This window comes from Piliocolobus tephrosceles, chromosome 8 (genome assembly GCF_002776525.5).
Source record: "Piliocolobus tephrosceles isolate RC106 chromosome 8, ASM277652v3, whole genome shotgun sequence".
Classification (NCBI taxonomy): Eukaryota; Metazoa; Chordata; class Mammalia; order Primates; family Cercopithecidae; genus Piliocolobus; species Piliocolobus tephrosceles.
This window is the reverse complement of record NC_045441.1, coordinates 112,787,402-112,815,303: the sequence shown is the minus strand read 5'-3', so window position 1 is coordinate 112,815,303 and position 27,902 is coordinate 112,787,402. Positions and strand designations below refer to the sequence as shown.

Below are 27,902 nucleotides of genomic sequence, written 5' to 3'. Positions count from 1 at the left end.
CTAAGAGTGATATTGCAAATTATCTTCATTTTCCAGATAAGAAACCAGAACCCTACATGAGTAGTTTTCCCCTGCAATTATGCAACTTGGGACCCTGGGGACACTGAAACCAAGAGATGATCAGTAACAAATCCAAGGTCACATAGCTAGTAAGATGGGAAGCTGAAGTTTGAATCCAGGCGGTCTGGTTCTAGAACTGATGCTCCTGTTGTATTATTATTTATGAATATGCTTGGGATGTTGTGACTCCTTCCTGTGCTGTATGGGCCGTACGAGGCGAACCTAGATCCTGCTGTCTTGACTTTTTCTGTCAAAATATCTGTAAAGAACAAATATGAGCAGAAGTAGTAAACTGGATTTCATTTTCTGCAAAGAGCTGCATATTGGTTATAGGCAGATTATGTTAACGGGATAGCTGTCTAAAAGGTATTGCAATTTGGTTCTTAATTCTTTCTCCTGTCTCAATTGCTCACACAGCTTTACACCTGATCATTTTTACTCCTTCAGTCTTTTCCCAGTTGCTTCCTGTAAACATCCAGGTTAAGTCTCCTGCTCACTTTGCAAATGATTCTTTTATTCAAAGATCTTCAGTGTTTTGAGTGGCTACTAAACTAATTTGAATAATTTTCAGAATGGCCTATTTCAGTTCTCCTATGGGTTTCATTCTAGTTAATCACCATACTCCAGATACTGCAAAAGAAAGAGAAACTAATCAATCTGAGCTTTGCTAAGAAAGAAGAAATGGCAACAAAGTTGATGCCCCCTTTTTCCCACACTGGGACTTAGTGCAGACAATTCCAATTTCTTGGCATTCTTTCCTTTGGGACGAAATGGCTTATATTTAGGATAACTATAGGATATCTTACCATTCCACTTGGAATGATTTTGAGTGAAAATAACTACATAAGGATAACAGCTGTACACCATGACTGTCCTGGGCAAACAGGATATAGGGGGCACACTCTACTGGAGTAAGATCTCAAAGTTGCCATCTTTCCCACACCAGTAGGATCAAGTAGTCTGTCATTGGAATAGAATGAATTGATGCCAGCAGTAGCAGTCATCATGTGCAGTCAGGCCTCAAGTTTTATTGTGTCCTTTCTCTCTCTTTCATTCACCCCTCCCCATCCCTTTCCCTCAGACTTGGGGGATGGAAAAAAAGGGAGCTTATATTTTATTGTCAATTTTCCAATCCCAGTCAGAGGAGCTAAGTTAAGCCAGTAACAATGTTTATGAATGTATCTTTTTTAAAAAGGAAGATAACAATATATAGGAAAATTCCCACATGTAGACTAATAGCAGCTTTTTCTTTTTCCTTCCATCCTCTTATGATTGTGTAAACAAACAGAAGTTAACACCCTAGGCAAATGTGTTGTGGGGTATAGGATTAAGTACCAAATTGCTGAACATATCACAAATATTTTAGATTTGCTGAGTGCTGCCTTCCCATTAAAATTAAGTGTTCAGCGGGGAGGCGAGGTGGCTCAAGCCTGTAATCCCAGCACTTTGGGAGGCCGAGGTGGGCGGATCACTTGAGGTCAAAAGTTTGAGACCAGCCTGGCCAATATGGCAAAACCCCGTCTCTACTAAAAACAAAAACAAAAAAACCCCAAGTGTTCAATGAGATTGTAGCCTATGCAACAACAATAGTAATGCCAATTATTTTAGAGAAAAGTAAATGAGAGGCTACCAGTTGGGTTTAGAGGAGGTTGATGTTTTATTTTAGACAAAATTCACAGGAAATCACAGTGGGAATGTGATAAGGGGTTTGAATGATTGATGGGGACAGGAATAATTCATTTGAGAGACTAGAGTTGAGCCAGTATTCTAGATAGTGCAGTAAAATAGTAATGTAGTGATTTAGCATGGGTTATCCTTAAATCCCAGTGTCTTAACATAAGTGTATTTTTTATTCATACTGCATGTCTATGGAGGGTTGGCAAGGAGTACTCATAGATATACAAGGAATCCAGGCTGAGCGTGCCACCATCACATATTTCCATGAACATAGTGGTGTTGGGGAATTGCAACATGGTAAATTACACGTAGGAACAACAACAAAAAACAACCAAGGTTAAATTTTTTTTTGACTGTGCCACAAAATGTATGAATTGAACTTGCCATGCATCACTAATAATTTTCAAATTGACCTTTAGGTTTATATTAGCAGCTAATTTTTTGTGGTACACTTAAATGTAATTTATGATTGGCTTCTGTATATAATTAAATGAAAAGCATTGCAAATATTTCTATTTTGGTATTTCTCATGATCCTCAAGGTTTTTTTTTTTTTTTTAGATGAATCTATTAGCTTTTCTAAAGATAACTATTACTATTATTATTATTTTTACAAAATATTGGCATTTTAATCTCTCTATAACTGAAGGGTGAATTCTTTTTCAAAAGAGTAAAACAGATCCACAATCCCTTATCTAAATTCCTAATTTCAAAAATCTCTGAAAACAAAGCTTTTTCATAACTCAATTTGGCAACAAACTCCACCTGAATTATATGAGGCTATTTGTGGTATTTATCCCTCTTTAATGTGAATATGAATGTATTTTGCCACAGATATATCAATATATTTGATTATAAACTGCTTCCTCAGCCCCTCTGACTGTTTTACATAGTGTAAAGTATATGCCCATATTTCCTTTCAAAAATTGAGAAATTCTGAATATCAAATGTATCTGTCCCAAAAGGTTTCAGAAAAGGGACTATGGACCTATATTTCCATTCTCTTAACAAGTTCAGAAAGTGATATTATGATCCAAATTTAATCTACGTAATTTCCAAAACAAAAATTTTCAGGTCCTTGGTTTTCTAAATTATTTTAATATTTAAAATATTCATTATTCATTTTAACCTTGAGTAACAACGGGAAATACTTTGAAATGCTTGATTTCATCATACCACTAGGTGGCATCTTTGTAAAAGTAAAAGCACATCAAAAGAAATGTTTATTACATAAATAAATGCTGAGATGAATAAAGGTAGATGTTACATGAGAAATACAAAGTCATTTGGTGGAATAAATCCTGAGAAAATGCATAGATTTATCATGAAAAGGAAAATGGAAAATGGTATTGTAAAATTACTCTTTCACTTTGGGAATTGAGAAGCTTTTTTCTATTGGTGGTTTTCATTCAGTTTGAATATACATTTATTACGTAACCAAACTACATTTGTGTGTATGTGTGTGTTTGTGTGCGTGGACAGGATTTTGACATGCTAATAACTTTTCCATGCTCCACAGACTACCCAAGGAAGCCTAACTATTAAGTTAGGTTCCTATTTAAGATTAAATTGTATAAAGTCATCCTCACAGCAAATTACAAAACAATATGAATAGTGGATATCGTCACATTTAACACTGCGAGACCCTTAAGTTCTCTCCTACCAGCTTTTCTTCCCTCATCTCCTGACTCTATTCCTAAACCTACTGTTTGCATACTGTCTTTAACATTGAGAACAGTGAATGATAAATTTTAAAGAGGAGACCAAGAAAAGTGAATGTTTAAAGCCAATGGAATTTTTATTAGCAGAATGTAAGATAAATTATGATTTTGGAGATGGGAGTGTATGAGTGTTTATAAAATCTTACCTGTGCACTTCCACACCTGGTCTACCCATCCAAGAAAGCCTAATTCTAGTAGTTACCTCTATGCCCATTTTTCCCCTTAACTTCATGAATGTGTGGAAATGATTAAAATGCATTTCCTTTTACTGATCATTATTAAAGCCAATTTTATCTGAGAATATATATTTCACTATTCTAGTAAATATATATTTTAAAATGAGATGACTAAAAAATGGCATTGGACATTACAAAGTTATTGGGGAGATGAGAGTGCAATTTCAGCAGAACAGTATAAGGAAATAAATGAAGACAATGAACATGTATGGATAAGGGAATGGACCTGTACTAATTTTATTAATCCTTTTAAAATATCAAATCAAATTAAACAGTACCGTAATAGTGATTAAAAATCTGGGACCTGGAGTTAGATTGCTTGGGTTTAATCCAAGTTCTTTCATTAAACTTTGTGTGCTTTAGTTTTCTCATTTACAAAACGGATCTAATAGCAGTTTCTCCCTAAAAAAATCGTTGTAAGGATTAAATTAGAAATCTATGTACGATGCTTCATGACAATTAATACTTCATAAATGTTAGCTGCTATTACGAGATAGTAATATATAGTTTGTTATTAAATTTCCAAGAAGAACATACTTGACCTGACCTCCAATACCATCCTGTGCTTCTTTAAAAGTTTTCTTATTTATTGATAGGCCAGGCACGGTGGCTCACATTGCTTGAGGCTAGGAGTTCCCGATCAGCCAGGCCAACATGGTGAAACCCCATCTCTGCTAAAAATACCAAAATTAGCCGGGCTTGGTGGCGGGAGCCTGTAATCTCAGCTACTCAGGAGACTGAGGCAGGAGAATCGCGGGAGCCCGGGAGGCGGAGGTTGCAGTGAGCGGAGATCGAACCATTGCACTTCAGCCTGGGCGACAGAGCAAGACTCTGTATACACTTAAAAAAGGGGGAAGAAAAAGAATTCATTGATAGACAAAATTTAGTTTATTAACTAATTTAGTGATTAACAAAAGTTATGCTTCTCTTATAAGGAGAATTATTTGATAGCTACTGTCTCCCATTTCTCTTTGGCTGCCAGGAAGCTGAGAGGCAAGTTGTTAATTTAACAAAACCAAGTAGGCATCTGACAGTTTCCCGCCTCTGACTTCAAACTGATGATTTCTCTGACTCTGATTTTTTATATCTGTAAGATTAAATTGCTGTTAGTGTTTGGCTCAGAGAGCTGTGCCCTTTCACAAGTGTAAAAGATCTTGCAGAGAGGTTACTGTCCTGATTCACTTTTGGATCTAGGTAACCACTTGGTAACAGCCTCCGCCTTTGGCTCCTCCCCTTCTCCCTGCCGTGTCCCTCCTTCCCTCCCCTTCGCCTCTGGCCCCGCCCCTTCTCCCTGTCGGTTCCCTCCTCCCCGCCCCCTCGCCTCTGGCTCCTCCCCCTTTTCCGTGTCGCGTACCTCCCGTGCAGCCCCGCAACCTCTCCTCTGGCTCCTCCTCTTCTTCCCTACCACGATCATCCTTCCGGACCCGGACCCCAGCCCACCTCTGGCTCCTTCCCGTCTTTCCTGCCGCGCTCCACCTTCCCGACACCGCCCCTCCGCCTCTAGCTCCTCCCGTTCTCTCCTGCTGCACTTCTCCTTCACGACCCCGCCTCCCCACCTCTGGCCCCTCCCCTTCTCTCCTGCCGCGCTCCTCCTTTCCGACCCCGCCCCCCGCCTTTGGCACCTCCCCCACTCCTGCCGCGCTCCTCCTTCCCGGGCCCGCCCCCCTGGCCGCCTCTGGCTCCTCCCCTTCCCGCCTGTCGGGCCCTGGCAGGAAGAGGTGGTGCAAGGGCCGTTGCTAGGATACAACCAGCAACTGAGAATGCGGCGAGTGTTGAAGCTGCTTCTTAGGAGCCTGGGAAAGCACTTCGACGAGAATAGTTGCGTTTCGTACACAGGTAGGAGGACAGGTTTTGACTGCGGCTTCCTGGCCCGACGCTTAGACCCAGCCTAGAGCCGGTAACAGCCGCGCTGGACTCTTGAGTTCTGTGTGCGGGGCAGTGATTCCCGCCTGAGCTCCTGGGGCTGCCTGGTCGGTAGGGAATATTCCGCCTTTACTTAAAAAACCGTGCGAAGCATTCCATCTTTCTCGGCTCTTTTTCTGGCTCCTCCCTTCTGGTTTGGGACTTGAAGCAGCAGCATCAAGCTAGGAGGTACACCTCACCTCACATCCCGAGTGCTTATCACGGTAATTGCATAGAAGAAGAGTGTATAACCCAAACCTGGCGCTAGAAACTCAGCCTTCCGTGGCAACCATTCTCATATTATATAAGTCGAGGGATTTTAGACTTTCCTCACCTGGCACTCTCACTCCTTCCTCTCCACCCGTGGTCTTTCCCTCTTAACAAACTTAAAAATTCAACAGACCTATTTGGTAGAGAGCAATACTGGATCCCTGCCTTACTAATTATACGACATTCTAAATGTATTAAGCTTTAAATGATAGGGAATGAAATGTAGGTGAAAAGGGAGACTTTTTTGTATGCAAACATGATAGACGTTGCTCTTTTAAACAATAAGATTAAAACATTTACATTTGAATAGATAATACATAAAAAATAGTACGAATAGTAAAAAGAAGAGTGAAAATCCACCATTTACCCATTTCTCCCCATCTCCAGGCCACCTTCCAGAGGTGCTTTAGACATATGCAAATAGGTAGGTACACCTGTAACTTTGTGCATACTATTCTGTGATTGGCTTTTACACTTAAGACTGTGTGTCCAGTTGTTTTCTATCAGTATTTACAGATCTGTCTCATGTATTTATGGATGAATTTATGTATTTATGTTTCATTGTGAGAAGGTGTTTCGAAGCGTATCAGGAAATTTGGAAACTCTCATAAGCAAAAAGATTGATAAATGTCACTACCTAACAATCTAAAACTTGCGTATAGTAAGAGAAAACAAACAACATCAAACATACAATGGGAAATATAAGTGCAACACACAACAAAGGGATATTTAATTATTAGGACTCATAAAACAATATAAGGATGTAAGGAAACAGTCAAGGGGAACTTCTCGGGGCTGTAAAAGAAAACAGTGATGGAATTTAACAAAATTAAGATCTGTATGCCCTTTGACTTGTCCCTTCTAATTCTAGGAACTCATTTTCAGTATACTTACACATATATACAGAGATAGATGTATAAGATGTTTGCTGCAGCGCAATTTTTAATAGTAAAAAACTAGAGACAGCTTAAATGTGCATCAGTGAGCAACAGTTGACTGCAACGTGGCTTAGCCTTGCAAAGAAATTACTGTGAAGTTGTTGAAAAGAATGCGGCAGTATCATATTTTACGTGAAAATAAATGTTAAGCACATATAAATATAAGTCATAAAACAGTGTTAAAGTTTAAAAATAAACAGAAATATAGTTTATAAAAGACATCGATATGATCATAAACAAATTTAAATGTATATATATTATATAATTGTAGCTTTATAGACAATTCCTGGAAAGATAAACTGCCTAACAATGAGAAATAAAATTAGCATGTCTGGAATACTTTTACTTCTTATTTTATCCCCTTCTGTTCTGTTAGATTTTTTTTCTAGTAAGCACATATTACTCTCTTAAAAACAGCCAAATGAACAATAACAATAATGAAAAAACAATTTTGAAAAGTCTTTTCCAACTGTAGCTTTCCAAACTGGGTTGAAATTTCACATTTTACATTTCACACTTTAATATGTGTGTTTTGTTATTTACGTTTAATATTTGCTGCAGTGAGAGTTTACACATATTTATGTATGTAAGTAGAGCATATTAATATATACATATGGGGAGTATTAGGAACCAATAAAATTAGCTCCTTGTTCTAGATGGGTGAAAAAAAGTCTGCTGAATATTTTCTACTCTATTTTAAATAATAGTCATGTTTCTTAAGAATAAAAGACATTCTCTGATAATGTAACTGATGGCAAAATCGTTAGTTAAATTCTGGATCTGACCACCACTAACCTACCATGAGGCATTCCTGGGCCTTAGCTTTTTCATCTGCAGGGAGATCAATTTCTACACTTTTTCTTAATCACCAGGACCCCTTTTCTGTTCTCTCCCCAACCCCCCGTGGATGCCTACCCTGATATACAGCACAGTTTAGTGGTTAAAGGCATGGGTTCTGGATCCAGACTGCCTGAATTTGGATCCCAGATATACCGCTTACTAGCTCTGTGTTCTTGAAAATATTACTTAACCTCTCTGTGCTAATTTCTTTATCTGTAAAATGGGCTTAATAATATCATCTGTGAGAAATAATTTAGTGTAAGTACTTGCTAATATGCTTTATTTTTAAAGTATTTTTTCTCCTACTTTATAAAATGAGTAATTATGTAATACCTAGGAGACATTATTAATGTATAATTATTGCTAGCCATTTGGAAATTTTAGAAATAGTTCATTACTAATTAGCCAACATTTATTATGTGCTTATTGTGTGCCAGGCACTGTTTGCTAAGTACTGTATATACACAATTTTATTTAATTCTTGGAAGAACCTTTGATGTTGGAACTACTAATATCCCATTTCACAAGTGAGGAAAACAAGACTTAGGTTAAGACACATCTGTATCTCAAAGTTATATAGCTAGTAAGTATCAGGAACTGTGAGGGGTCTGGTGTTTTACCCTACATACAAACTAATAAGTTAGTCACTGTTTCTTGGATGCTGAGTCAAAGGGCACATAGCAAAAGAAGTAGCCAGTGCTTCAAGTTTGTGCCAATTTCCCAAGCCCCCCAAGTCCAACAGGGGAAACACAAGTGAGTCTACATGGATGCCTGCACATGGGGAATTTACTGCTTTTATAGTAAACCAAAGAAAGCCTGCTCTTTGTTTCAGGGGTTTATCTCAACCTTTGCAGTTTCTCAGTGCAAACACAACCCTGAGAAATGGTCTGGGTAAACAGTGGTCATGGCATTGTGTTTTTGTCACACCCCACAAGAACATGTAGGGACACTCAAGACCCATGGGCCGATTGCTTCTTTTGACAGGAAGTTGTTAAGTCTGGATTCAAACTCAGGTGGGCTGGCTCCGCAGTCAGCCCTCCTGAAATTCCACTTTAGGAAATCAAAGCTGAGAATCACTGTACTGCATGGCAATGAAGTCATGACTTAGAAACCTTGACACTTCTTGTTTTTAGGTTGAGTAAATGCTTATCACTGCTAACCATCATAAACACAGTTGCTAATCACCCTCTTTATCAACAACTAACATCTTGAAAACATGTAATTATTTGGGTCATTTATTCATATCATTAATTAAGGACCTTCTATGAACCTTAGGCACTACTATACATATAATTTACAGGTAACAGAACTATGATCTGTGTGTGTGTGTGTGTGTGTGTGTTTGTGTTTGTGTGTGTTTATTTAGACAGGGTCTTACTCCATGTCTCTGGCTGGAGGGCAGTGGTAACATCTTGGCTCACTACAATCTCCACCTCCCTGGCTGAAGCGATCCTCCCACCTCAGCCTCCCGAGTAATTAGAATTACAGGTGCATGCCACAATACAATGCCCAGTTAAGTTTTGTATTTTTTGTAGAGACAGGGTCTCACTATGTTGCCTAGGCTGGTATTGAATTTCTAGGCTCAAGGGATCTGGCCATCTCGGCCTCCCAAAGTGCTGGGATTATAGGTATGAGTTACTGTGCCCAGCCCTCATCTCGTTTATAAGGAGATAGATTGCTTCGAGGGGAACAACCTAGGACACCTAATGTACTAAAATTAGGGTGAAATGAATATAAGCATTAGGAACCATAGCAACTAGGAAATGGAGACAGACACATTGAGGAGGAAGGTGGAGGGGTATGAATTTATCCAGTACCTGTCAAAGGAACTTTATAGTATGTGGCTTCTGTTTCTGACTGCATTGATTTCACATGTCTCATGGCTTTAAATACCATAGACTTCTGACTCTCCAATTTCCAGGCCAGCATCTTCTCAGAACTTCAAACTGCTAACCCAGTGTCCAATGGGCATCCCAAACTCACATGGCCCAAATCAGACTGATCTAACTTCCATGCATACTCAGGTCTCCTTTATTTGAAGTTTTCCTTGTTTCTGTAAATGTAGCTTTATCCTTCTGGTTACTCGGGCTAAAAATGTTAGCAGTATCCTTGATTCCTCTCTTTATCTCGTAGTTCACATCTAATTCATCGCTAAATCCTTTCAGCTCTATTTTAACGCCTGTAATCCCAGCACTTTGGGAGGCTGAGACGGGCGGATCACAAGGTCAGGAGATCGAGACCATCCTGGCTAACACGGTGAAACCTCATCTCTACTAAAAAAATACAAAAAACTAGCCGGGCGAGGTGGCGGGCACCTGTAGTCTCAGCTACTCAGGAGGCTGAGGCAGGAGAATGGCCTGAACTCGGGAGGCGGAGCTTGCCGTGAGCTGAGATCCGGCCACTGCATTCCAGCCCGGGTGGCAGAGCGAGACTCCGTCTCAAAAAAAAAAGAGATATACATCTATCCAGAATCCAGTCAGCACTTCTCACCATCTCCTTTACTGTCACCCAGGTCCATTTCACCTCATGTCAAGGTTACTACAATAGATTCCAGTAGACTCCTGATGTCTTACCAGCTTCCCACTCCCCTACCTTCCACAATCGAATGCCCTCTCCCCACAGCCTCCTCTCTGGATTTATTTTCTGTTGCTCTTTTCTTAACTCACTGCTGTCTAGCCACATAAGTTGATTAGCTAGTTATTCCTCAGATATGTGATGCTTCTCATTTCTTCATTTGTCCTCATGCCTTGCTTATTTTCTCAGTTCAGCTTCCTGTTCAGATGTCATTTTAACCAGAGAGGCATTCCTTCCCCACCACATATATTTAGCAAAACTTGCCCCTCTACTCTGCCATACTCTCCTGATAGTCTCATACTTCCTAGCCACCTTCTTTGCTTAATATTTTGCTACCTCTTATCTTTATCTGATCCATGTATATTTTACTAATTTAGTTATTACTTGTCCATTTTCCTCACTAGAATATCAGCTTTTTTTTTTTTTTTTTACTGCAGATCAAAATCTCTGCAGTAAAACCTGCAAACTACCAACCAGATCAAAATCCCTGCAGTAAAAAAAACTTATATTCTAGTGAGGAAAATGGGCAAGTAACAACTAAATTAGTAAAATATATACTGGGTCAGATAAAGATATGTACCAAATATCACACGTGTCCAATAAATATGTACAATAATTATGTATCAACAAAAATTGAAACATTTTTGAAAAGCCTTGTCCATGGCTGTGTGTAGAAACATAGAAGTGTCAGTGTCTCTACACACAGCTAAAAGGGGGACTGGTTATGAGTAGGTACCCAGTAAAAATTAGTTGAAAGCATGAATGAATTCAGCCATGGCCAATGCTTTTCAAAACTTAAAATTTTTTGTTTATACATAATTATTGTACATATTTATTGGGCAACTATGATATTTGATACATGCATACAATTTGTAATAATCAAGGTAATTAGGATAGCCATTACCTTATCATTTCTTTGTTCTGGGAATATTCCAAAACTTTTCTTCTAGCTGTTTTGAAATATAAAATATTGTTAACTATAGTCACCCTACAGTGCTATCACACATAGAACTTACTCCTTCTATGTAAATGTATTTTTAAACCCCTTAACCAACCTTACTTCATCCCTACTCCCCCCTGCCCTTCTCAGCTTCTGGTAACCATCATTCTGCTCTCTACCTTTGTGATATCAACTTTTTAAGCTACTACTTATGAATGAGAACATGTGATATTTGTCTTTCTGTGCCTTGCTTATTTTACTTAACATAATGTCCCCAACTTTCACCCAGGTGGTTGCAAATGACAGAATTACATTGTTTTTTATGGCTTAATAGTAGTTTATTGTGTGTATATATGCCACATTTTCTTTCTTTATTCGGTGGTAGACACTTAGGTTGATTGGCCATTGTGGATAGTACTGCAGTAAACATGAGAATGCGGACATCTCTTCAATATGCTGATTTCCTTTCTTTTGGATATATACCCAGCAGTGGAATTGCTGGATTATGTGGTAGAACTATTTTTAGTTTTTTGAGGAACCTTCCTGGTATTTTCTACAATGGCTGTAGTAATTTACATTTCCCACTAACAGTGTACTAGCATTCCCCTTTCTTTGCATCCTTGCCAGCATCTGTTATTTTCTTTTTGACGATAGTCATTTTAACTGGGGTGAGATGATGTCTTATTGTGGTTTTGATTTGCATTTCTCTGATTATTACTGATGTTGAGTATTTTTTCATATACCTGTTGGCTATTTTTATGTCTTCTTTTGAGAAATGTACAGTGATTATATTGATGAAAAAAAATTTAGTGGGTAGTTGAGGTATGATTAGGGAGGCCTCCCTGGAAACTGAGACATGGAAGATGAGGAATTAGTCGTAAAGATTTGTAGTAACAGGCCAGGTGCAGTGGCTCATGCCTGTAATCCCAGCACTTTGGGAGGCTGAGGTGGGCAGATCATGAGGTCAGGAGTTTGAGAAGTCAGGAGTATGAGACCAGCATGTTTAACATAGTGAAACCGTATCTGTACTAAAAATACAAAAATTAGCCAAGCGTGGTGGTGGGTGCCTGTAATCCCAGCTATTTGGGAGGCTGAGGCAGGAGAATTGCTTGAACTGGGAGGCGAAGGTTGCAGTGAGCTGAGATAGCACCACTGTACTGTAGCCTGGGTGACAGAGCCAGACTCTATCTCAGAAAAAAGTTTGTAGTAACACATTTTTCACAGAGGAAACTTAAAATGCAAAAGCCCCAAGAGGGAGATCAGCCCTAGATATGATAAAAGGTGGGATTGGTTAGAAGATGAGATCAGAGAGGCAGGGGCTAGATTTAGGACCTTGAAGGCCATGGTGAGTAGTTTGGATTTTATTCTGGAAAGCATTTTATTTTAGAGGTGTTTTAGTAAGTATGAGAGGGGCATGGTATAATTTTCTTTAAAAAATATTTTTCTGGCTGCTGTGAGAATAATGGAATTTTTTGGCAGGGGTTGGTGGGGGAGGGAGTTTCAAGAATGAAATTAAGGTAACCAGCTGAGACTGTTGCAGTAGTACTTTCAAAATATGACAGGATGATAGACAAAAGTAGACTGAGACTAAATTTTCAGGTCAGTATTGACAGTGCTTTTTGAGTGGCTGGATAATAGGTGAGCAAAAGAAAAAAAATAAAGGATTACTCTAAAAGTAGACCTTCCTTGGTTATGTTATATTATTGTTTTATTGTACTGTTAGATATAATTTACTCCTGTTACAGTTATGAAATGTATTATCTTAGTCCTATTGAATCAACTTTCCTATGGCATTCAAGCTGGTTTAATCCTTTTCCACCTTATTAGATAGATATAGGCATGGCTTGCCCTTTAGGTGTTATACCTTGGGAGTACTTTTAAATGTTGTGTCTATTAAATGGGGCCTTATTCACACTGGGTAGTGTCAGATGGAACCTAACCAAGTTTCAGAGCATAGGTGAGCAAGCATTGTTCTTGCTGGCTGTAGGAAAGACAATATAATTGCTGTTGTGAGATGATCATTCTTACTAGACAGCTGTGAGAATAATCACTAGATGCTGACTCTCAGAGGCTTTTTTGGTGTTGGTCCATGGATGCTTCTTATTCCTCATGGAAGACAGTTCCCCATGGTTCTCTAGAATTTCTGCTTAAGAGACACTGACAGCTTTGTTTTGAATTTTCTTTTCAAGGGTATTTGTATAGTGAACAGTCTTAAAAGATATAGAGTCTCTTTCTAAAGCAGAGGTCAGATTTATCTGTCTAGTATAATAACAATGGTATCTTCCTCCAAGGCAGAGGTTGGGCATATTTGCTTGCAGTCCATTATAAAGGATTGGAGTTTCTAAGCTTGGGGTTTCTTAGCTGTGATGCAAACCCACTGTGTCTATAGCATCTAATTGGGCATTCCACATTGTTCCTCTGGGATTTGGGGGCACAGGGATCCTGTGTGAATATAAAGCTCATGCTATCTGCTGTGCCATGAGTAATAAAGTCCTTTGTCTCCGACCCAGGAGTCTTATGTATTCTGAAAGCATTCATGAAACTATGGCAGGCAAAATTGTTAGGTTGTAGATAGGATAAAATCTCAGACCTGTCACAATTCTTGGTTCCTATTCCTAAAGAGGCTTTAGCACACTTGATCACATACTCTCCTAGCCACCTTGTGTTTTCCCTGCTCTACGAAACCTATGATGTCTTATCTAATATTTTAAACAGGTAATACATTTACACTGTTTAAAAATAAAAATATTAAAAGTAATACGTTGAGAATTCTGGAGCCCACCCTTGTTCTGGCTACTTCCTAGTCACCTTGCCCCTCATCAGATAACTAGTTTTCTTAGTTTCTTTCATACTTTTCTGAGTGTTTCTTTGTCTAGTGTTTCATACTTTTCTGAGTGTTTCTTTGTTTCTTTGTCTAGGTAGAAACAAACACAAATATATATTCTTATTTCACCTTCTTTCTTTTTCTCACTTGGTATATCTTGGAGTGTGACTTTTGTCAACATATAGAGTACTTCATCCTCCTCTTCCTCTTTCTTCTTTTTTATTTAGCTTCTTTATTAAGTATAGCACAAAATCAAAAAGCCATATAAAACACATATACAGATTAATGAATTATGATAAGGTAAATGCCTTTTTTAAAATAATTTTCACCCCCACAACAGATATGCCATATGACTGTTTTGTATTTCTATGTGTGTATGACTTTATGATATTATTATTTTTTTATTATACTTCAAGTTCTAGGGTACATGTGCAGAAAGTGCAGGTTTGTTACATATGTATACATGTGCCATGTTGGTGTGCTGCACCCATTAACTCGTCATTTACATTAGGTATCTCCTAATGCTATCGCTCCTGCCCCCGCTCCCCACAATAGGATCCAGTGTGTGATGATCCCCTTCCAGTGTCCAAGTGATCTCATAGTTCAATTCCCACCTATGAGTGACAACATGCGGTGTTTGGTTTTCTGTTCTTGCGATAGTTTGCTGAGAATGATGGTTTCCAGCTGCATCCATGTCCCTACAAAGGACGCAAACTCATCCTTTTTTATGGCTGCATAGTATTCCATGGTGTAGCTGTGCCACATTTTCTTAATCCAGTCTGTCACTGATGGACATTTGGGTTGATTCCAAGTCTTTGCTGTTGTGAATAGTGCCGCAATAAACATACATGTGCATGTGTCTTTATAGCAGCATGACTTATAATCCTTTGGGTATATCCCCAGTAATGGGATGGCTGGATCAAATGGTATTTCTAGTTCTAGATCCTTGAGGAATCACCACACTGTTTTCCAAAATGGTTGAAGTAGGTTTACAGTCCCACCAACAGTGTAAAACTGTTCCTATTTCTCCACATCCTCTCCAGCGCCTGTTGTTTCCTGAATTTTTAATGATTGCCATTCTAACTGGTGTGAGATGGTATCTCATTGTGGTTTTGATTTGCATTTCTCTGATGGTGAGTGATGATGAGCATTTTTTCATGTGTCTGTTGGCTGTATGAATGTCTTCTTTTGAGAAGTGTCTGTTCATATCCTTTGCCCACTTTTTGATGGGGTTGTTTGTTTTTTTCTTGTAAATTTGATTGAGTTCTTTATAGGTTCTGGATATTAGCCCTTTGTCAGATGAGTAGATTGCAAAAATTTTCTCCCATTCTGTAGGTTGCCTGTTCACTCTGATGGTAGTTTCTTTTGCTGTACAGAAGCTCTTTAGTTTAATTAGATCCCATTTGTCAATTTTGACTTTTGTTGCTGTTGCTTTTGGTATTTTAGACATGAAGTCCTTGCCCATGCCTATGTCGTGAATGGTATTACCTAGGTTTTCTTCTAGGGATTTTATGGTTTTAGGTCTGTTATTTAAGTCTCTAATCCATCTTGAATTAATTTTCGTATAAGGAGTAAGGAAAGGATCCAGTTTCAGCTTTCTACTTATGGCTAGCCAATTTTCCCAGCACCATTTATTAAATAGGGAATCCTTTCCCCATTTCTTGTTTTTGTCAGGTTTGTCAAAGATCAGATGGCTGTAGATGTGTGATATTATTTCTGACTGCTCTGTTCTGTTCCATTGGTCAATATCTCTGTTTTGGTACCAGTACCATGCTGTTTTGGTTACTTCAGCCTTGTAGTATAGTTTGAAGTCAGGTAGTGTGATGCCTCCAGCTTTATTCTTTTGGCTTAGGATTGTCTTGGCAATGCGGGGTCTTTTTTGGTTCCATATGAACTTTAAAGCGGTTTTTTCCAATTCTGTGAAGAAAGTCATTGGTAGCTTAATGGGGATGGCATTGAATCTATAAATTACCTTGGGCAGTATGGCCGTTTTCACAATATTCATTCTTCCTATCCATGAGCATGGTATGTTCTTCCATTTGTTTGTGTCCTCTTTTCTTTCACTGAGCAGTGGTTTGTAGTTCTCCTTGAAGAGGTCCTTTTCATCCCTTGTAAGTTGGATTCCTAGGTATTTTATTCTCTTTGAAGCTATTGTGAATGGGAGTTCATTCATGATTTGGCTTTCTGTTTGTCTGTTACTGGTGTGTAAGAATGCTTGTGATTTTTGCACATTGATTTTGTATGCTGAGACTTTGCTGAGGTTGCTTATCAGCTTAAGAAGATTTTGGGCTGAGACAATGGGGTTTTCTAAATATGCAATCATGTCTTCTGCAAACAGGGACAATTTGACTTCTTCTTTTCCTAACTGAATGCCCTTTATCTCTTTCTCTTGCCTGATTGCCCTAGCCAGAACTTCCACCACTATGTTGAATAGGAGTGGTGAGAGAGGGCATCCCTGTCTTGTGCCAGTTTTCAAAGGGAATTTTTCCAGTTTTGGCCCATTCAGTATGATATTGTCTGTGGGTTTGTTATAAATAGCTCTTATTTTTTTGAGATATGTTCCATCAATACAGAATTTATTGAGAGATTTTAGCAGGAAGAGCTGTTGAATTTTGTCAAAGGCCTTTTCTGCATCTATTGAGATGATCATGTGGTTTTTGTCTTTAGTTCTGTTTATATGCTGGATTACGCTTATTGATTTGCGAATGTTGAACCAGCCTTGCATCCCAGGGATGAAGCCCACTGGATCATGGTGGATAAGCTTTTTGATATGCTGCTGGAATCGGTTTGCCAGTATTTTATTGAGGATTTTTGCATCGATGTTCATCAGGGATATTGGTCTAAAATTCTCTTTTTTTTGTTGTGTCTCTGCCAGGCTTTGGTGTCAGGATGATGTTGGCCTTGTAGAATGAGTTAGGTAGGATTCCCTCTTTGTCTATTGATTGGAATAGTTTCAGAAGGAATGGTACCAACTCCTCCTTGTACCTCTGATAGAATTTGGCTGTGAATCCGTCTGGTCCTGGACTTTTTTTGGTTGGTAGGCTATTAATTATTGCCTCAGTTTCAGAGTCTGCTATTGGTCTATTCAGGGATTCAACTTCTTCCTGGTTTAGCCTTGGGAGAGTATAAGTGTCCAGGAAATTATCCATTTCTTCTAGGTTTTCTAGTTGATTTGCGTAGAGGTGTTTATAGTATTCTCTGATGGTAGTTTGTATTTCTGTGGAGTCGTTGGTGATATCCCCTTTATAACTTTTTATTGCATCTATTTGATTCTTCTCTCTTTTCTTCTTTATTAGTCTTGCTAGTGGTCTATCAATTTTATTGATATTTTCAAAAAAACAGCTCCTGGATTCATTTATTTTTTTGGAGGGTTTTTTGTGTCTCTATCTCCTTCAGTTCTGCTCTGATCTTAGTTATTTCTTACCTTCTGCTAGCTTTTGAATGTGTTTTCTCTTGCTTTTCTAGTTCTTGTAATTGTGATGTTAGGGTGTCAATTTTAGATCTTTCCTGCTTTCTCTTGTGGGCATTTAGTGCTATAAATTTCCCTCTACATACTGCTTTAAATGTGTCCCAGTGATTGTGGTATGTTGTATCTTTGTTCTCATTGGTTTCAAGGAACATCTTTATTTCTGCCTTCATTTCATTATGTACCCAGTAGTCGTTCAGGAGCAGGTTATTCAGTTTCCATGTAGTTGAGTGGTTTTGATTGAGTTTCTTAGTCCTGAGTTCTAGTTTGACTGCACTGTGGTCTGAGAGATAGTTTGTTATAATTTCTGTTGTTTTACATCTGCTGAGAAATGCTTTACTTGCAACTATGTGGTCAATTTTGGAATAAGTGTGATGTGGTGCTGAGAAGAATGTATATTCTGTTGCTTTGGGGTAGGGAGTTCTGTAGATGTCTATTAGGTCCACTTGGTGCAGAGTTGAGTTCAGGTCCTGGATATCCTTGTTAGCTTTCTGTCTCGTTGATCTGTATAATATTAACAGTGGGGTGTTAAAGTCTCCCATTATTATTGTATGGGAGTCTAAGTCTCTTAGTAAGTCTCTAAGGACTTGCTTTATGAATCTGGATGCTCCTGTATTGTGTGCATATATATTTAGGATAGTTACTCTTCCTGATTAATTGATCCCCTTACCATTATGTAATGGCCTTCTTTGTCTCATTTGATCTTTGATGGTTTAAAGTCTCTTTCATCAGAGACTAGTATCGCAACCCTTGCTTTTTTTTGTTTTCCATTTGCTTGGTAGATCTTCCTCCATCCCTCTATTTTGAGCCTATATGTGTCTCTGCATGTGAGATGGGTCTCCTGAATACAGCAAACTGATGGGTCTTGACTCTTTATCCAGTTTGCCAGTCTGTGTCTTTTAGTTGGACCATTTAGTCCATTTACATTTAAGGTTAATATTGTTATGTGTGAACTTGATCCTGTCATTATGATATTAGCTGGTTATTTTGCTCGCTAGTTGATGCAGTTTCTTCCTAGCATTGATAGACTTTACATTTTGGCATGTTTTTGCAATGGCTGATCCCTGTTGTTCCTTTCCAACTTTAGTGCTTCCTTCAGGATCTCTTGTAGGGCAGGCCTGGTGGTGACAAAATCTCTAAGCATTTGCTTCTCTGTAAAGGATTTAATTTCTCCTTCTCTTGTGAAGCTTAGTTTGGCTGGAATATGAAATTCTGGGTTGAAAATTCTTTTCTTTAAGAATGTTGAATATTGGCCTCCACTCTCTTCTGGCTTGGAGAGCTTCTGCTGAGAGATCTGCTGTTAGTCTGGTGGGCTTTTCTTTGTGTGTAACCCAACCTTTCTCTCTGGCTGCCCTTAACATTTTTTCCTTCATTTCAAATTTGGTGAATCTGGCAATTATGTATCTTGGAGTTGCTTTTCTGGAGGAGTATCTTTGTGGCGTTCTCTGTATTTCCTGAATTTGAATGTTGGCCTGCCTTACTAGGTTGGGAAAGTTCTCCTGGATGATATCCTGCAGAGTGTTTTCCAACTTGGTTCCATTTTCCCCCTCACATTCAGGCACACCAATCAGACATAGATTTGGTCTTTTCACATAATCCTATATTTTTTGGAGGCTTTGTTTATTTCTTTTTACTCTTTTTTCTCTACACTTCTCTTCTTGCTTCATTTCATTCATTTGATCTTCAATCGCTGATACTCTTTCTTCCAGTTGATTGAGTCGGTTACTGATGCTTGTGCATTTGTCATGTAGTTCTCATGTTATGGTTTTCATCTCTATCAGTTCTTTTAAGATCTTCTCTACATTGGTTATTCTAGTTATCCATTCATCCATTCTTTTTTCAAGGTTTTTAGTTTCTTTGTGCTGGTTATGTAGTTTTTAGCTCTGAGAAGTTTGATCGACTGAAGGCTTCTTCTCTCAACTCGTCAAAGTCATTCTCCGTCCAACTTTGTTCTGTTGCTGGCGATGAGTTGCGTTGCTTTGGAGGGGGAGATGCGCTCTGAGTTTTTGAATTTCCAGCTTTTCTGCCCTGCTTTTTCCCTATCTTTGTGGTTTTATCTGCCTTTGGTCTTTGATGATGGTGACGTACTGATGGGGTTTTGGTGTGGGTGTCCTTTCTTTTTGTTAGTTTTCCAGTAGTCAGGACTCTCAGCTGCAGGTCTGTTGGAGTTGCTTGAGGTCCACCAGACCCTGTTTGCCTGGGTATCAACAGTGGAGGCTGCAGCAGATAGAATATTGCTGAACAGCGAGTGTTGCTGTCTGATTCGTGCTCTGGAAGCTTCATCTCAGGAGTGTACCTGCTGTGTGAGGTGTGAGGTGTCGGTCTACACCTAGTGAGGGTTGTCTCCCAGTTAGGCCACTCAGTGGTCAGGGACCCACTTGAGCAGGCAATCTGTCCCTTCTCAGATCTCAAACTCCTTGCTGGGAGATCCACTGCTCTCTTCAAAGCTGTCAGATAGGGGCATTTACCTCTGCCAAGGTTTCTACTGCTTTTGTTTAGCTATGCCCTGTCCCCAGAGGAGGAGTCTACAGAGCCAGGCAGGCCTTCTTGAGCTGTGGTGGGCTCCACCCAATTCGAGTTTCCCAGTGGCTTTGTTTACCTACTTAAGCCTCAGCAATGGCGGGCACCCCTCCCCCAGCCTTGCTGCCGCCTTGCAGTTAGATCTCAGACTGCTGTGCTATCAATGAGGGAAGCTCTGTGGGCGTGGGACCCTCTGGGCCAGGTGTGGGATATAATCTCCTGGTGTGCCATTTGCTAAGACCCTTGGTAAAGTGTAGTATTAGGTTGGGAGTTACCTGATTTTCCAGGTGTTGTGTGTCTCACTTTCCTTTGACTAGGAAAAGGAATTCCCTTCCCCCTTGCGCTTCACAGGTGAGGTGATGCCTCACCCTGCTTCAGCTCTTGCTGGTTGGGCTGCACCCGGGGACCAGCGCCAACTGTCTGACACACCCCAGTGAGATGAACCTGGTACCTCAGTTGAAAATGCAGAAATCACCTGTCTTCTCTGTCGCTCATGCTGGGAGCTGGAGGCTGGAGCTGTTCCTATTCAGCCATCTTGGGCACGCCCTAACATTATTTTTATACAGCCAAAGTGCATTTATATTTACCCATATACTTTCACTTTCTTTGCTATTTATAATTTCCTATACCACTGACCTTACATCTGGAATCAGTTGTTTTTCCCTGCCTCGTCGGTTTTCAAAAATTCTTATTGTTATTGAAATTCCTTTTGTCCTAGTCTTAATAGCACACTTTTTTTTTCCTTCCTACTGAAAGGAGCATTCGTTGCTTTTACTTTTTGTTATATCTTTCTAGTAAGGGATAATCTAGACACAATAAAATTTACCCTCTTTAGTCTCTAGTGCTATACATTTTAATAAACAGATATAGTTTGCATAACCACTACCACAATTGAGATTTTGAGTGTTTCCATCACATAAAAAATCCCCACATCTTTCTGTAATCAACTCTTATCTTTATCCTTAGGCTTTGGTATATTTTCTAACTCTAGGATTTGTCGTATAAATTGAGTCAATACTACACAGCCTTAGTAGAGCTGGCTTCTTCACTGAGCATAATTTGTTTGAGTTTCATCCATGTTGTGTGTACCGGTTGTCTTTATATGCAATCACTAGCACTTGCTATTAGAGAGCTTTAAAAATATTATTTTAATTATTCTAATAGGTATGTAGTGCTATCTCATTGTGATTTGAAGTTCCATTTGTACAATGAGTAATGATATTGAGCCTTTTTTTATGTGTTTGTTCTCAGGGTTGAGACTGGGATGACCCAAATGATATACCTAGGCCCAACATTTTAGGAGTCATTCATTTTCAGACACGAGTACAAGTGTAGAGTAGTGCAGGTACTTCATTTGCCTCAACCTAGGCCTGCCCCTGCTTAATTGCCTTCTATATGTATTCTGTGGTGAAGTGTCTGTTGAAATCTTTCACCCTTTTTAAATATTATTTTTTCATATTATTCTCTATATAGTCTGGATATAAGTCCTTTATCAGATATGCATTTTGTGAAAATTATCTTCCAGTCTATGATTTGTCTTTTTATTCTCCCAGTTGTGTTTTCTGAAGAGCATAAGTTCTTGATTTTGTTGCTATTACTGTTTTTAGAAGACACCATCTTGGCCAGTTTGGAGTGAGGATGACCCCTCAGATAGAAGCAAAAGCATTACCTCAGACTCTTCAAAGAGGGCAGATGAATATGTTGCTAGGAGTTAGGGCTTTGTTATGATATCCTCTTTCTAATTGGGCCATTAAGGTGTGTTACAGGAGAAAATAATCAAAATGGTGTTGTGTGTGTGTGTGTGTGTGTGTGTATTTTTTGTTTTTTTGTGGGTGAGAGACTGAAGAGGTTTCTTGACCTTTTTAAAAATTGAGCTTTGTTCAGGTTTTTCTCATTCCACTTCTTTCCTTCTTGATTGTTTTGAAATTTAAAAACTAATTTTCTGTTTTTTGTTGCTTGTATTGAGATTTAACTATGCATATTTAAGTAACGAAGTCTAGGGTTAAGAACATGTCCCCCTTGGAATGGGAGACCATAATTTTAAGTGAAATAACTCAGAAACAGAAAGTCAAATACTGCGTATTCTCACTTGTAAGTGGGAGTGAAATAACATCTGCACATGAACACAGAGAGTGGAATAACAGACATTGGAGACTTGAAAGAAAGGGAACATGGGAAGGGTGTGAGGGATGAGAACTTACTCAGTGGGTACTATGTATACTATTTGGGTGATGGTCACAGTAAAAGCCCAGACTTCAAACTGCACTGTACTTATACTCCCTAAATCTATACAAATAAAAAAAATTATAAACAGTATAAGGATTTGAGAGTTTGGTCTGGTTTTTCCCTTCCCAATTTTGTATTATTTTCTAATATTTCAATTTACTATTATTTTGTATTTACAGTATTTGTTTGGATTTATCCATATGTTTATGATTTTTCACATTTACCTTTCCGAGTTGCACTTCAGACATCCCTTGAAATCATTTTCCTTCTTTGAGTATATTCCTTAGAAGTTCCTTTAGAGCAAATATCTTGGTTGTAACTTAGTAACTAACTTGTAAATGCTTCTGTTTTCTTTCTTGCAAGGTAATTTTGCTGGGTGCGCAATTCTAGGTTGAGAGTTATCTTCTGTCAGTTAGCCTATTGTTGCATTGGCTACTATTTTTCTGATAAGTCTGCAGTGATTTTACTTTTCTTTGTATTAATGTCAGCAAATTAATATGATTCAAAACAGTAGCTGTTATGTTCTTTATCATTGTACTTTCAGGACCTTCTGTTTGTCTTTGATATTCTGTAATTTCATTACAATGTATATGGCTATTCATTATTTTTATTTAACCTGTTTGGTATATATTTATGTTATGCTTCCTGGATCTGAGGATCCATATTCTTTTATCAGTTTTGAAAAGTTCTCAGCTATTACCTTTTGAAATATTTTTCCTGCCCAGGCATCATGGCTCATTCCTGTAATCCCAGAACTTTGGGAGGCCGAGGCAGATGTATCACTTGAGGCCAGGAGTTTTAGACCAGCCTGGCCAATGTGGCAAAACCCTGTCTACTAAAAATACAAAAATAAGCTGGGTGTAGTAGCACATGCCTGTAGTTCCAGTTACTCAGGAGGCTAAGGCAGGAGAATCACTTGAAACTGGGAGGCGGAGGTTGCAGTGAGCTGGAATTGGACCACTGTACTCTAGCCTGGGTGACAGAGCAAGTTTTTATCTCAAAAAGAATAAATAATACATAAAAATATTTTTTCTCTTCTTTCTGTTTTTCCTTCTGGGACTCCATTTTGACATATGTTAGTTCAGAAGCTGGCAAACATTTTATGAAAAGGACTTCACAGGTCTTTTTTAGACTGCAGAGACTACATGTAGTCTCCAAGGCATCTTCTTTGTTGTTTTTTGGTTTCACAATACAAAATCATTCTTAGCTCACAACAAAATATGTGCTTAGCAAAAACGTGCTAGACTTTCTTTTCCATTGCTTTTAGTCTCATATTTTTTGTATCTGATCTTTTTGCGTCATTCTATATAAAATCATTTTATTTATCTTCCAGTTTGCTAATTCTCTCTTCAACTGTCTCTAATCTTGTACAGCTTATTCCCTGAGATCAACAATTATATATTTTTATTGCAGATGTTTCCATTTTTTTAAATTTATAATCCAGTATCTAGAGAATTCCACTGGCTGTGGGTGAATTTGTTTTCTCCATAAAGATTTGTACCCAAAGCAGAAGCCCCAGAGAGAGAGAGCTTTTCCACCTCACTACTGTTTCAAGGTTTCATATTACCCTTGTCTTTGCCATAGAAATCTGGTCTTGGGGCTACGTTCCCTATTTTCCCTTCCTGACTTCTATAGGTGAGCTCCCTGCTATATTGGACATTTGTTTCTCCGATTTAGCTCCTGCATCTGCAGCCTGGCTCTCAGATGCCCTGGACTATCCCTGTCCAATCTTTCAGATGCTGTCGTCTTGTCTTCAAACCCAAGCTCTTGGCTGCTATAGCTGTGGGTCTAGTCAGCTCCAAGCTAAACCCATATTTGTTGTTAATAGGTTTATTTGGGGGAGCAGAGGTCATTGCAGACCTCTGCTACAATTTGTAAGAGCAGAGCTACTACAAAAAATGTATTCTGTTCAGGGTACACTTGCTCTAGAGCTGGCTGGTTCCGTGGAGCTTCTAATCATTTGTAATGCTAGAGGCATCCATATATCAGTTTTGTATTCAGAAAAAAGAAATTCAGAAAGTCTTTTCATGAGACATTCTTCATTAAATAAGGAAGTCTCAAAAATACGAGACTAAAATAAGGAATAAATAAGGAAGAAATGACAAGATATTTAAAAATATTTTTCCATATATTCTTTGCAGAGTATTGTCAAATTTATTGTTTTGAGGTTCCTTTTATTTTAACTTGATGCCATTAGTAAGATAAACATTTTTTTAAATGAGCAACACTTTAGTTGAATATTATGAATGTTACTCTGTACTAGAAATGAATTTGATTTTTGGTGTAGAAACTTTATGTAGTAAATGTGTTTATTTTTCTTAATTCAGGAAAATGTCTAATCAGCCCAAGAAGTATGAAGCTCAGAATATAGCCAATTCAACAGAAGAAAGTGATGCTTTTGACATTGTCACTATTCCAGTTCCCTCAGAAGAGCCTCAAGAGTCAGATCAAACTGAAGAGCATGAATCTGGGATAGAACAATTCAGTGAGAGCCATGCAATACATGTTGAGGAGCAGAGTGACCAACGCTTTTCAAGCCTGGAACCAGACAATGAACAACTCATGAAAGAGGTTATATCACCAAGACAAGTTTCATATACTTCACAACATCATGAAAAGCAATATGCAATGCAGAGTCCAAATGATGATAGTTTGGCATTTCTGGATAAAATAAAGGCTATAAAGGAGTCTTTGCAAGAATCAGTGGAAGATTCTCTAGCAACAGGTGCTACCTAAGGAAGATAAGCTATTTCATTTTCTCATTTTGAAGAATGATTGTGTTTTCTTGTTGGCTTATTTTTGCTTAAAGATTTGTTTTATATTTGATATTCCTTTCCCTTTCCCTTTTCCACCAAACTTCCAGAGTTACTTTGCTTGAATCTCTTAACTATTTGTGAAAGCTTCTCTATTCTGCAATATCTATTTTTCATCAATGAATGATCTTCATTAAATTTAAAAATTGATATTTATATATTTTTTCAAAGAAAGTAGGTTTTAAAAATGTTTATCACCTTGAAAAATGATGGAGAAATTGTTGACTAAAATGGGAATTATTTTACATGCCAATTTGGAATTAATTGTTGTATCTGAATAGCAAGAGGTGGATAGGTGGATGGGAACTTGACAATAGATTTTCTAGTTTCATATCCAGTGCTCGCTTATTCTACATGTTATGTTGCTTTTCCGTATTTCTGTAGTCTGTTTAGTGTTAGCTTATATTTTCCTTCAGAAAAATCATTGTTTTTCATTGTAGGTTAATTTTAAAGACATAAAATAATGTTGATAGCATATAGTAGTTATTATTACATTCTTAATAACAGCAGAGTGGCAGCAGCAATAAGGTGGTTACACAGAGAACCATTCTACTTGCATGGTTAACTGACTGCTCCTTTTCCATCTTGTGAATGAGTTGTGAGAGAGTTTCTGCCTACAGAGTGGAGAACATGAGCCATGATTTAACAACAATAATAATAGCAGCTTAGTTTGGCTGGTAAAATGGAGCTTTTGAATCTAGTGGGGTAGTTTACCCTTGTGTGATGTGTCCATGTAAGTAAAGAATGTAAAGAAGGAGAGAAAACTATCGAAGCCTGATTATACCTGACTGAAGCAAGTATCTCTCAATTTTAGTATTTAATGTAAATTTGGGTTTCATTTTTGGGTATTTCTGTCATTCCCTGATATTATAACTTACAGCAAACACATGTGATTTTTTAAAAAAATGTTGTCTTGGTCCTGTACCTCATGAGCTTCACAAATCCCTTGACGTATTTCCCCTTCCCAAAGCTTAAGAATTCACTGTTGGGAAAGCTTTAAAATTGATTATAGTTTTTTGCACTGAGAAGACAATTAAAATAACCTTCTCATGGTTTGCCATCTGAGAAAGTATTCTCTTTGTTGATAGAGAACTGTGAAAACAAGTTTTAACGAGCTCAAAGAACCTTAGCATTACCAGTGCCTACTTAAATTTTGTCACGTTATTGATAAATGTCTTATTTTTAGCTTTATGAAAACTGTAATTTCAGGAAAGGAATGTACAAAACTTTTTTGACCCACAGTCTTTATTCTATACTCCATCTTTTTACATCTTCTCCATTAAAATTTGAAGTCTGTAGATGTAAAACAGTTTACCCATGTTAATTACTTTTTACATACCGTATTTCCCTCCTGTATTTGTGAACAGACAATCATTTTATAATAATATTTAAACATTTTTTAATATGTAAGAATCTTGATTCTCTCTTTTCTAGAGGGGATTGAGCCATATAATGTCCCTCTTTGTGAAAAGTAGTTATAGTGCATTTCTAACTTCTGGGACATTGTCTGTCTCAGGTCTCTCTTTCCTAAATTCACTATGCCAAAATGCCTAATTTCCTGGGATGTTTCCTATGCTTATATCTGAACAATACATACCAGGTATTGAACATCAGAGCTAATTATTGAGATTATGGATTGATTTTCAAAGCAACTAAATGTTGGCCACTTCTCCTTATAGAAAATTAAAAGTAACTGTTATCATTGGGGCGCAGCAGGGAAACACTAGCAAGAACAACTTGCATTTTATATAATTAAAAATTAACACATAATTCTGTCTCTGTTTGTGGACTGTAGTTTGCTGACCTTTGCTGTATTTGACTATAATTCTTTCTTTTCTCTTTTGATTTACAGTAAAAGTTGTACTTATTCCAGTGGGCCAGGAAATTGTAATATCTTTTAAGGTTGATATCATTCTTAAACATCTCAAGGACCATTTTTCACACTTATTAGGTATCCCACTTTCTGTACTGCAGATAAGATACTCAGGTAAGTTTGGAGGCTAATAAAACATATCAGGACTTTTCTAGTTTTAAGATGTAAACAATCAAGATCTTTGATTTTAAAAAGTAAATACCTTGATACTAATTGAACATTGTGGGTTAAGCATTCACTCTTTCAACACATATTTAGTAAGGACATACTTTGTTCTAGATACTTTGCTAAGAAATGAAGATACAGAGAAATGCGAAATAAGATTCCTATTCTAAAATTGTTTACAGACTAGTAAGGAAGAAGATGCATGCAGTAGCTACCATGTAATGTTTAAACGCTTTCATGGAAATAGGCACAAAAAGCTGTGGGAACAGGGGAAGGAACTTGGTAGATTCTAGAAAGATTCATTTAATAGAAGTGGTAATAATTGTGCCAAGTCACGAAGAGGTGAGAAAATGTGGAAGTTTCGGGAAGTGTTAAGAAGTGTTCAGTGGCTGGAAGTAGATTACATATGGGTAGCAGGAGGAGATGAGATTGAAAAAATGGATGATAAAAGAGAATGTGTAGAGCAGGAAGAGGACTGAAAATGATTTATGAGTGTTCTGTATATTAAGGTCAATTCATTTCCGTGATGATAGGTATATTTATATTTTGTGGATGGTATTGAATAGCCCACTGAAGTTATATTAATCTTGTGTCATGAGAGGACATAGTGTTTATTAACTGTTACAGTTTATCAGACTAACTTACCTAAATATATGTTTTTATAGAATATGTCTGAACAGATCCTAATATTTTAAACAGTTTTTATATTGACTTATAATGATGCCATAAAAAGGTTCCAGAGAAAAACTATTTAATTTCTAAATTATTAATAAAAACCTATTATAGTAAATGTACTCCAAAAGTAAGATGTTCATGTGTTCAGATAAGTGATTGTTAAAACTTGGTTTGGTATACAAA

At 37.9% G+C, this 27,902-nt stretch overlaps 1 protein-coding gene across 2 annotated transcripts in view; it reads left to right on the top strand.

Annotated features, from left to right (window-relative positions):
• The first annotated feature begins 4,967 nt into the window (after positions 1-4,967).
• IQUB (IQ motif and ubiquitin domain containing) overlaps positions 4,968-27,902 on the top strand; it is a 104,794-nt gene continuing 81,859 nt past the window's right edge. Inside the window, exons 1-3 of one of the 2 annotated variants that reach the window (XM_026454369.1) lie at positions 4,968-5,529; positions 24,521-24,918; positions 26,859-26,993. In XM_026454369.1, coding sequence (XP_026310154.1) covers positions 24,525-24,918; positions 26,859-26,993 — 529 coding nt within the window. In that variant the 5' untranslated portion in view covers positions 4,968-5,529; positions 24,521-24,524. The remainder of the gene's footprint in view (positions 5,530-24,520; positions 24,919-26,858; positions 26,994-27,902) is intronic. The other variant, XM_026454370.1, reaches the window with a different exon arrangement.